This window comes from Anoplophora glabripennis, unplaced genomic scaffold (assembly GCF_000390285.2).
Source record: "Anoplophora glabripennis isolate ALB-LARVAE unplaced genomic scaffold, Agla_2.0 scaffold534, whole genome shotgun sequence".
In the NCBI taxonomy this organism is placed as follows: domain Eukaryota; kingdom Metazoa; phylum Arthropoda; class Insecta; order Coleoptera; family Cerambycidae; genus Anoplophora; species Anoplophora glabripennis.
The window spans coordinates 214,718-226,130 of record NW_019416610.1 but is presented as its reverse complement, the minus strand read 5'-3'; the positions used below and the strand labels follow the sequence as shown (position 1 = coordinate 226,130).

At 33.6% G+C, this 11,413-nt stretch overlaps 4 protein-coding genes across 6 annotated transcripts; 2 read left to right on the top strand and 2 right to left on the bottom strand.

The window, feature by feature from the left end:
• The first annotated feature begins 28 nt into the window (after positions 1-28).
• On the top strand, positions 29-1,260 carry LOC108913309 (E3 ubiquitin-protein ligase RNF180-like). The gene has a single exon (XM_018718840.2). The coding sequence runs from the start codon at positions 746-748 to the stop codon at positions 1,097-1,099; it is 354 nt and encodes a 117-aa protein (XP_018574356.1). The 5' UTR covers positions 29-745; the 3' UTR covers positions 1,100-1,260.
• A 66-nt stretch (positions 1,261-1,326) lies between these two features.
• On the bottom strand, positions 1,327-5,556 carry LOC108913316. The gene is made up of 2 exons (XM_018718848.1): positions 4,021-5,556; positions 1,327-3,163 (listed from the first exon to the last, which is right to left on the bottom strand). The coding sequence occupies exons 1-2, from the start codon at positions 5,328-5,330 to the stop codon at positions 2,803-2,805; spliced, it is 1,671 nt and encodes a 556-aa protein (XP_018574364.1). The 5' UTR covers positions 5,331-5,556; the 3' UTR covers positions 1,327-2,802.
• LOC108913319 lies at positions 3,518-10,403 on the top strand. 3 transcript variants are annotated; one of them, XM_023455075.1, is made up of 3 exons: positions 3,518-3,669; positions 8,074-8,157; positions 8,668-9,328. In XM_023455075.1, the coding sequence occupies exons 2-3, from the start codon at positions 8,085-8,087 to the stop codon at positions 8,817-8,819; spliced, it is 225 nt and encodes a 74-aa protein (XP_023310843.1). In that variant the 5' UTR covers positions 3,518-3,669; positions 8,074-8,084; the 3' UTR covers positions 8,820-9,328. The 3 variants fall into 3 exon arrangements, with proteins under 3 accessions (XP_023310843.1, XP_023310842.1, XP_018574366.1); XM_023455074.1 differs by lacking the exon at positions 3,518-3,669 and adding an exon at positions 7,839-8,002; XM_018718850.1 differs by lacking the exons at positions 3,518-3,669; positions 8,074-8,157 and adding exons at positions 9,430-9,513; positions 10,003-10,403 and having other exon boundaries at positions 9,259-9,373.
• On the bottom strand, positions 6,063-7,333 carry LOC108913317 (complement component 1 Q subcomponent-binding protein, mitochondrial). The gene is made up of 5 exons (XM_018718849.1): positions 7,012-7,333; positions 6,767-6,917; positions 6,516-6,709; positions 6,373-6,461; positions 6,063-6,312 (listed from the first exon to the last, which is right to left on the bottom strand). The coding sequence occupies exons 1-5, from the start codon at positions 7,316-7,318 to the stop codon at positions 6,163-6,165; spliced, it is 891 nt and encodes a 296-aa protein (XP_018574365.1). The 5' UTR covers positions 7,319-7,333; the 3' UTR covers positions 6,063-6,162.
• Positions 10,404-11,413: the final 1,010 nt, after the last annotated feature.

Here is an 11,413-nt window from a genome sequence, read left to right as displayed (position 1 = left end):
TAATATGAACACATATTTTAAAATGTTACACTTTCATTTTTACACAGTTATTTTCAAATTGTTGAATCCATACAATTGATAAAATAATTAAAAATTAAATACGTCTGTTTTTGTCACCCAAGACTTGTTACAAAAGAATAAACTAAAACTGAACCTATTGGTCATTGTACCTACTACAACAGAAAAACGTAGAAGAATCATATTTTACTTGTTTCATGATAACTGAATATATTCATTTGGCAGAAATGAACTATTAAATTTGTATAAATTTAGTTTTGATTTAAAACCCACCAAAAAAATCTCAATATTTATTCCAAGAATTTGGAATAAAATACTCTCAAAGTCTACGCCTATGATAGCCACTTGCAACAAAGTAAATTGAGATCTTATAAATATTTGTCTAACTGATAAGTAATTGTAGAATAAAAACTAAAAAGTTTTTGAAATGTTCTTACTAATGCAATCTATAATAATCTGGCCCTGTTTTTATGCAACCCATTAATATTGAGAACTGTATTTATGGTTGCCTATAGTCCATCAATTTTCTTAAAATCTAACTTTTACGAGTTTAGCAACCTCAGATGTATACGAAACCGCTATTCGAAAATAAACGCTTAAATTTTGATGTCCCTGAGCTTTATGAGGTCTGTCATCATTTTGTTAACTGTCAAATATCAGCTGTCACTTATTTGTCATGTGTTGATTGTTGACATTGACAGATGTTTATAAACGAACCTACACCACTATGTATCGCGATATTAAATGCAAAAAATGCAGAAAATCAATCCTTAATGAAGGGCAGACGAAAGATTTATTCTTGAATGCCCACAGCTCTCCCGTGGCCTCACCTCCAGAGGAATGTGCTTCGGTACAAGAACAAAGCAACATATTTTTGAATGAAGAACTGTTACCTCATTGGATAATTCTTAGGATAGAGGCCGAAAAGTGGTCAAGGGGTAAATTGAATTGCCCATATTGCGACTCGAAGATTGGAAGTTTCGATTTCGTTTCCGGATTAAAGTGCAGTTGTTCAAGTAACTTCCTCCCTCCGGTGCATGTTATTAAGAGTAAGATAGATTTAATAAGGGAAAGTACTTGATGCAACAGGCATCGGGGACATGCTTTTTGGATAACGGAGACACGAAATTCGTGACGATTCAATGAAATTGTGACATTGAGAAGGGTTTGCTTCAAATTGGAGTGCATTATGTATAGAATTTGTATATAAAAGAACGTTAAATATATACGAATAAAAAATTACCAATCAGTATTTTTATTTGCTTCAGTATTTTTTTTATGTACAGGTAAACGGAAAAAATAGGCAAGTTGAAAGTAAATAAACATTTATTGTATAAAAAAAGTCCACAGTATCAAAAGTAACGGACAATATAGAGAGTATAGACCTTCCACCAAATACGCAAAAGATATATCACTAAAATTCTAAAAATAGTATAAATACATCATAAACTTATAAATATATTGAGCAGTACTTTTTTTTGGTGTTATTATTAAAACATAAACTATTATATTATTAACTTTACTTCGTACTATCACTTATTCGTAATGTTAAAATGATATGTTTAAATATGTATATTATTCCGGAAAAAAAAATGAAACGAGTTCAGCTTGCCTGCAAAATTACGAAAGCACCAACAGAGCATCATAACTTGAAATTGAAACAGTGATCTATCACGAACGGTGGACCACACAAAGCCAAATTTAAAGACAAATAAGTTTTTTCGCATATTTGACAATTTTTGGGGCTAAGGGGTCCGAACCGTTACCTGCTAAAATAAATTTACCTATAATAAATAAATGCCTACGAATTACTGAAAATATTTTTAAATCTAATTCATATAATTAAAATATTACTTAACATTTAATTAGGATTATTAAGAAGTGTAATCAGATCATGTTTATGTCGATAAACTTTTAAAAAATGATGCAAAAATATTAATATTGTTTATTTAACGATTGAAAATTCATGCCGCATTAATTCTTATTGGTACCAATGGAAACGAGATCCAAGACTTAACAATTATTTACGCAACTTTTGAGTAATTAATTATAAAGTACAAAAAAATTATATTTGTAGGTTCTCTCACTACTCAAATTCAAACTATTTCCTGTTATTTCCGTTTCTGTGTTAATTACGATTACATAGATTTTTTGCAAAAATTAATGTGCGTCTTGAAAAACGAGAAGCTTGTACTATGAAAAATGAGAATCGTACTTCCCAAGTTAACCACTTTACGTGCTTCTCTCACTCGTTTGTTAATAAATAAACAAATTTTCTATTAATGTCCGATAAAATTCCCGAAACTTTAGTAACATTTATTTATACATATTTTGATTATCTTCAATGTAGTTTTTTGTACCTAGTGGTGTGAGTAATAAACGTCATTTATTATAGAAATACCGGAAATATACAGATTTACCATCACCTAAAAAAATACAGCGGTACCAATTTGTCAACTTTTTGATTTGCAGTTTTTCAAAATATTAACCGTTCGGAAGAAAGTTTAACATATGAGACAATATTTTGCAATTACAAACGTTTGTTGTTCAAGTACCAATAAATGCGAAACACTGTTAATATCGGATTTAAGCACCTTTAAGACTTGACATCCCGTACAACCGGAAGTGTAATAAACAACGCAGCACAGTAGAAAAAATAGAAAAAAAACTCCACCACGACAACGAAAATGCAATACATTAGCACCTGGAACCAGACGAACCCGATCAACCCTCAAAAACCACACACAAAAAATAAGTTACGACCAACCCGAACCTAAAAAAAACTTACTGCTGTTTACAGCCACCGTCCTTGCTCTTCTTCTTCTGTTTCTTCTCCAGGGAGGACGTCCTCCTCTGTCCCTGGATCGGCATGTAGGGGGGCACCGGATTGTCGTCGTCCTGCTCGGCGATGTCCGGCGGCGGCAGGACTATGCCGGGACTGCTGCTGGACGTGCTGGTGGTCACGGTACTGGAGGCAGTGTCGTAGCTGGAAGAGATACGGTAACCCCTGCGGGAATACGTGGGGTCTATCGCCATGGCTATGTTGGCGTGCTGGGCGGGCGAAGTGCTCGACTGGCCGCTGCTTGCGGTATCACAGACTTCGGGGTCGGGGAATCGGGGCTTGTTGAGGCGAGTCAAGGGGGATCTGGAACGGTTTGCGACTTCGATCAAAGAACTTGAAAATGATTGATTATAAAGGAAAAAAGAAGTACAAAGGGATGCTGTATTTCGTACATAAGAAAGTAGTTTTAATAAAAGATCTATATAGGCATAATTTTTTTTTCTATGAATCTACGCATTTCTTTTATTTCAATACAAAAAATCTTTACGAACTACTTGAAAACATAAGTTTTCCAACATTATTTCAAGGACTTGTGATATCGTGATAAAAAAATTTAGCATGTGACCACACCGCTTCCTATATCATTATCATATTTTTAATATTACACCGACATGTTATCTATTCCACTACATTTCATTCCTTGGCATTAAGCAAATAGCAATAAAAGTAATTTTATCTTCGCGGAGATAAAAGAATTAATTCAGAACTGATATTAATGTATGCTGTGCCGACAAAAGTTAAAAAAATAATGAATTCCAAGTGACTAACACGAGTGGAAGGCATTTAGAGCTGCAAGAGTTGTATTCAAGGTAAAGAAAATGCAATTTGTGCATGTTGATGAATATTTAGATATCTTATGATTATATGTTTACAAAGCAATAGACAGGTAATGTAAATAGATAAACAAGATCGTAAATATTTATTTATTCAAAGTTTTCCTTTATGTATTTTTCAGTTATTGTAAATGCTACCGATTTATAATCGAACGTTTCCATCGAAGGACCAAAACGTATTAAATGCCAATGTCATTTTGACCCAAATATTTTTTAAAACAATTTCCACTTTTCCTCGTGCTGAAACAGTGTAAAATAATATTTCCTCGGATCAGCATTGACTCAACATCAGCAACCCTTGCTAAATAATACTCTGTATCCACTAACCTTAAATCTAGATGCGTAGGCCTATTAGCTGGAGGATTCGCCCCCATAGCCCTCTCCAAAGATGGATTATTACTAGAAACACCATTGATTTCCTTCGCCTCTCCCCCATAGGAATCAAACTTACTTGGACTATAGTTTAATTTCAGATTATTGTCGTTGACACTAGACGTCGGCAGTACATCTGCGGGAAGGCTATAACTCACGTCCTCGTCAGGATTAGGCACTGCATAGACGTCGGGGTATGCAGCTATGCTCCTAGGCACATGGGAGGCATGCTGCGGGAGAACGTCGGCAGGGAAGGCGTAAGAATCATCAGGTAGAATTTGATTAACACCAAGCTCCTGCTGCATCTCCATTTGTTGCTGCCGTTTGGCAAGAGCCTTTTGTTTGGCGCGTTCTCTGGCTCGTTTCGCCTTTGCCCTTTCTCGTTCTTGTAGTAATTTGGCTAGTTCTTTGTCTTGGGCTTCTATTGCCAGTAATCTGTCGCGATTTAGAAGGGTGTCTTCCAGCGATCCCTCCTGTTCTTGTAGTTGTCTGGCGAGTTCTGCATCTTTTTCTTCTTGAATCTGACGTTCGGATAGTTCATTGAGAGGCAATCCTACTTCCGCTATATCGATCCGGTTCAACTGGTCTGATAAGTTCCGTGTTGCAGTGTATGGCTCATTGTACAACTCAGCACTGGTAATTTCGTCGAAATGATTCGTTCTCAGCGGTTCGGTATACAAATCGATTACCTCGTGAGTTGCACTCTGAGGTAACGGCATAGCTAGAGCTTGCCTCCTTGGTAAGTTTGCCCGGTAATTGAGAGAGTTGGGTCTATGCGGCGACTGCTGGTTCTCCATCCTGGGGGGTAGCTGCGCTGGTTTCTGTGGTGAGCCTGGACCTATGACGGGCAGCTGATGAAGTCTCTCCACTTTTATCCTTTCTTTTTCCAGAAGCTGCTTGGCTATTTCCTGGTCACGTAATTCTATTACTCGACGTTTGTTCCGTTCCTCTCGTTCCATTCTGTCTGCTAGTTCCTTGGCTACCTTTTCATCCACTTCTTCTTGCTCTGCCAACATTTTCTGATAAATGGCAGCAGCCTGTTCTGCCATACGTTGTTCTCTGAGTTGCTCGTCTTTGGCTCGAGGGAAGTCCTCTCTCACCATTGCATTTCTAAATTTGTTTCCGGACAAATGTTCGTCGAATTCTTCATGTTGTAAACGATACGCCAGGGCACTGTCTTCCCTTACCATCCACTCCTGGCAAACCTCGTTCACCCTACCAGTTTTAGGTAGAGATTCTCTTTCAGGCACTTTTGTGTTTGACATTATTTTAAATGATATGCGGTACTGATTTACAACTGTTCACCTTCGTGCGGGGATAATTAATTAGAAAGGCTCTTAAATCTCATGTCTAAAGTTTAAAGCAGGTCACCGATCTGGATAAATATTTTAAAGGCAATTATAATCCGTTTTTCTGTTATTTGTATTTGCTTTCTTTCCTGTACTAAGAATTCTTGCGTAGAAAAGGAGGAATATAGCTCGTACACGTATGTTGAAGTGAAACAGATAACACGATAAATAAACATGACACATGCAAGAATTGACAAATGAAAGTGTAGGCAACAAGTAAAATAAAAATTTCCTAGATTTTTTTGAAATCTGAATTTAAAAATTAAATCACTTGTGTTTAATGGAGCGTTTTAGGAATTACCAACCATGAAATATAATAATGTGGTAAAAATCTTGACCCGTATTTTTTAAATGGAAATTAAAAAAGTTTAACATATAACATATACATGGTGTATAAATACTTCAAATATCTATTTGTAGGTCCCTTTTGATTTTCTAACCTCAATTAGAAACGTCAAATATCGTCTAGTAGGTCCCGTCTGATTTCCTAACCTCAATTGCGAAATACGTCAAATATCAATTAGTAGGATTCTTCCCATTCCTTAGCAGTACGCCAAGTGTAACATTACAATAAAGTGAGCATAATTTGAATTCGTTTTTTTATACCTACGTACTACGCAGATCTGACTGGCAAATAAAAAACAGGTATATCTCTTTAACTGGCCTATTTATTCAAAACTTTCAAGTTGCACATATAACAAATCTTAAACGATACATTTATTCTTACATTAGACTTCTAAAACTAACTTCATTTGCCCGAAACGAATTTCGACAGTCCCTCCAAGAGACTTATGTAAGCGCTGTGTTCATATGATGTGCTGTAATCGGACAATTTTTCTACGAATTCATTTGAGATTCCTTTTTCTTCCAGATAGTTAAGAACCAGGTCGTACAAGTACTGAAAATCGGAGGAATTAATTAAAAATCTAGTCACTGAGATATTCAAATATTTTCTTACCGAATCTATCACTTCTCCCGAGACGGAATAAATGTTTTCGTTCCATTCACCTTCGTAAATACTGAGTTCGTCGATGCCAAATACGTCGTCTGGAAAATAAAGATATCAACAGCACCACTTTTAAGACGATCTCTTGTACTTACTGTAACCTTCTTCCTGATCGTTTGGATTTATGAACGAACACAAGAGACTCATCGTTGTATTTCCCCTAACAAGATCAATCCTAAACGATGGTTTCGATTTCAATTCCCCGATCTCTGGTTTATCTAAATTCTCTTGTAATTCCGGTTCGGCGTCTGTGTCGACACTGTGATTTACATTGAAACTTATTTTAATTCTGCAAAAGAAAAATGTTTAATGCCGTATACTTCTGGTAATGAAAGAAAGCACGTACGTTTCATTATCAGTCTTTTTAATCAATGTTACTTCAGCTCCATTCAAACTCGCTTTAAATCCCTCTATTTCCGTTGGGATTGTTTTGACCTTTTGTGCTTTTCTTTCGGCCAAAATTTCTTCTGTTAAAAACTCAACCAATTCTTTCTCACCTAAAATAACAAAATTTGTTTTTGTATAATTAGTATGCACAAGATTCCAGTAATTACACAATACAAAAATTTATAAAAAAAAAGATTATCTTACCTTTGGTATGAATTCCTCTTCCACCACATCCGCAACCGCACAGATAATTGTGCTTCATCTCCCAAATTTTGCCTTCATTTTGGGAATTGCACATGTACCACAAATTCCGTGCAAATTGCCTGTGTTGAGTAGCATTATTAATGGACAACACGTTTTTCGCAGGATTTAACAAGGATCTGAGGCCACTTAATCTAACCGCGGTTTTGAATACGTTGTTCATTTTTATTAAAAATTTTCTGGAAAGGAATGTAGCCGGTAAAATAATCAAAAAAACGTGCCCAAGTTCTACTTCGCACGAAATTGTCATATGTCATTTGTTCAAGTGTACCAATCTCAAAAAATACGCCAGCAGTGTGGCAAACATAAATAAACAACAATGAAAACAAAAACCTCTACAAAAAATTCAAATGGGAGTTTATTATTCTTCACGTTAAATTTAGAGCTGTAGAGCTGATAGTTCGACATGCAAATAATATGCAACTAAAAACAAAGGAAATTATAAATTCGCAACAAATTGTACCCTAAAAGTGTATAGAATGTTGCTTGACTTACAGGATTAGGATTGCATCCAATTATTTATAGATATTTTAAAAATTACGATTCTAATACTATAAAAAGTATGTTTATGCTCTAGAGATATACCATGAATATACACCTTACAGAAAGATACACATTTCCAGTATTTTATAGATTTTATGAAGATTTATTTATAAAAATACTTTAAATACTTCAGATTTTTAGAAGCATCCCCACAACAAACATATTATTTTAAAAACCTTAAATGATACATTCCTATTAATGAGAACTGAACAATATTTGCTTTACCTGAATAATTATACGGCAGGTTGTAAGATTCATTAAGTAAACATGCTGATAAGGAAATAAATTAGAATGTTGTCTACAGCTTAACAGTCGTATTTTTAAGTGTTAAAAATCAAGTGCAAGATGAAGAGCTTCCATAGATTTTTCAGAATATCTTTTATACTGTTAGGTTAGTATAATTGATGCAAATAGAACATTATTAGCGGTTTTCTTTTTAAATAAACAAACGTATTTTTGTAGTGATTCTGCTAATGTTCTCGCAAGAGGTGGAAGCAAGGAGGAAGATCTTAAGAGGACGCAAAACGCTCACAAGAACATACATGAGTAAGTGACAGTTTGTATAACGTTTATAAAAATTAAAAAACTTAAAAAAATAATGCGCAGTCCTATATAATGTTTACATAAGGTTCAAAATTTATTGTTTCGAATCAAATGCGATTGTGTCTGACTTTGGAAACTGTTTACAAAGCTACTGTAAAAGTAAAATAGCAGACAGTTATTATTTGTGTGTTAGCGCATAATTTTCTCAAAATGGAACGCGAAAAACGTGGAATTACTTGAACAAAAGAACTATTAAAAACATGAGATATAAAGGACGAGAGGGTGCTTCTAATTGTTGACAGGTTTAGGAATAGGAAGTGCGTGGTCAGGGGAAAGCAGGATCGATGCCATCAGATCTAAGAGAAGGTGCCTCAAAAAGAGGCATAGTTTACAAAATAAATGATTAAAAAAGAATTGTACTGTTGGGTATCATATTTAACGTCACTGTCAAAAGACAATGTTACAATAGAAATAACGTCACAAAATTTGTTTTTTTAATTAGATATATTTTAGGAACATCCGCTATTCCCGGCTGGGTAGTTGCCTTGCTCATAGGCATCGCCCAGATGGTTTTTGGAGGGATGCTGTACGTTCTGTTGAAGGTCTGCATTTTGGATAAACCAATCCAAGCCAGATACCAACAAGTCGAACGAGCCGAAGCATAATTTTTTCGTTAAACGTGAAGGAAACTTAGTTTTTTACATTTTACTTTAAGATGTACCTACTTTATTTTAAAATATTTAGAATGTATAAACAGATTTTAAAAAGTTGGCGATATTAAACGATATTACTTGTCGAATATTTAGTATTTTTGTAATTGAAGTATTTTTATATAGCTTTAAATATAAAACGTTTGTAAACACGACCACCGCATTTATTAATTTGGTTACAGTTTTGACCCTCTACATGTACAAAATTAGAACTGGATTTTTCATGACTTCTAGGTAATAAAAATTAAAAGATAAAACAATATGTAGTTCTAAATACGGAATAGTCGGAAATAGGAGCAGGACACTGAGTAACGTGAATAACAAACATAGATGACACATATTACGCCTTGTATTAATCCATTATTCAGTTTATCAATAGATAAGATAAAGAAATTATTGAAAATCCATCATTTGTACGAAATCGCAGATCACATACCTAGTCGCAACAAGTGCTTCAACAAAAATGAAGTTATTTAAAAGGGGATTTTTCTACCTGGCGATTTTGGCAGGTAAGGCAGGCCCTAATAGGTTTTTCTTTCAAATATCAAGACGACTATTATTTTAGTGATAATCACGCTGCTTACGGGGGAAGTGGAAGGTAGAAGAAAAATATTGCGCGGTAGGAGAACAATCACAAGGACCTATTACCGTAAGTATATTGCAAAATTCTTAAAAATATATTTTAAGTAACTATAAAGTATGTCTATATGCTTTTAAACGTTTTATATAGAATTAACGCATTATTCGATACCTAATTAGAAAACAATGACGTCACACATATCACCATTTTCCTTTCTAAATTAGTCATAGCTACAAAATTAATTACAAAGTACCTAATTAACTTTTTTCTTGTTAAATTCGTCTTTGTATTTTACTTTATTTTAAAAACATATTACTCATAGTAAAAACCAGCAATAATAGTGCTTGTATGTAGAATAATACTTATTAAACATTTGAACAAAGAATAAATTATTTTCCATGCCAAAATGTTGAAAATCTCGTTTTTTTGTTCATATTTTTTGACAAAAACTTAGACGAAATAATTGCTTCTATTTGTTTTCATAGATATGTCAAATTTATATTCTTTCTACTTTCATATAACCCTTTTTTTATATAACACCGAAAAATGTTATTACAGGTCGAAATGCGTTACCAGCCTGGGCCATTGTCCTTATGGTGGCGATGGGTCAAATAATAATTGGTGGAATCATGTATGTCGTTATGAGAAAATTCATAATAGAACCTCCTTTGACCGGAAGCTATTCCGTAGCATCGACAACAGAAGAGCCTTAAAATGTGATTTTTTTTCAACAGAAAAACTAATTTGATTAAACTTCCATAAGACCTAAACTAATTTTGTAAATTATGACAGCTATATTTTAAGTACAAATGAAAAACTGTATTCTTAATTTTTCCACAATTTGTTACGCGATAATTTCCCAAAACAGACAAAAGAAAATACCCAAGTAGAAACGTTATATGTGTATGTATATTTTGTACTTGTTGAACTTTTTTTTTAAATAAATACCATAAACTATATCATATTATTTCTTCCATTTCAGGAAATGCCTTAATTTGAGAACAGTTTTCTATGAAGTCAAAAAACCCTTGTACTAACTAGTAGTGTTAAAAGTAATTCAAAAATGAATTATATAAACCATTTTCCTTTTGACAGAAGTGTTAAAATAGTTTTTCCACAAAAATGGAACAGTTTCTTCTTAATAAAAAAAAGTATATTTGTTCCAAGTCTGCTAACCCAAACGATTTTGAAAAGAAAACATAAATTTCATGAAACTATAAAAGACTTAAAAAGTAGGCGATAGTACAATGAAGGGCAACTTAAAGTCCCCACTAGTTGGATCGCTCTCATTCTCTCGCGCCCCACCACAAATAATTACGGAATGTTTCGGACTGGGAGTGTTGTTTGGAAATATACACCGTGGCACCAAAAACTGTTGTATTCAATAGGATGAATAATAATGAATCCGATAACAGTTACATTTGATATTTTAAAATATATTATTTTATTAATGATATGTTAACATTTCGTAGTTAGTTAAATAAGAATATTGAATTATTTTTTTTAAATAAAATATTATATAAAAACTATTTACTTTTTTAATTATTGTTCGCAACATTCAATACCTGCATATTTAAAGTTTTTTTTCCATTACTAGAAATATTCATACAGGGCGGGCCAATAGTGATAATATTATTCCTATTCCATACAGATAGAGAATAATTTTTAGGCGCCTTAAGGGGGACATTTTTAAAATAGTATGAAGTATACGGGGTGATTCCGAAGGCCGCATCAAACATGGTTTTTAAACGCGCGCAATGACCCGATTTTTTATATTTCATATTTTAATCATGATAATAATGAAATAATGATGGAACAGTAAACAATCTTCATTTTGATTCTGTGTTTTATATACAAAATCTTTCAGACAAAATAACTAATGTTTTCGGGAATGAATCAAACATATACCTAAATTGCAAATGAAAATATAAAATTTATTAATAATGTATACACTATAAACGTAAAAGGT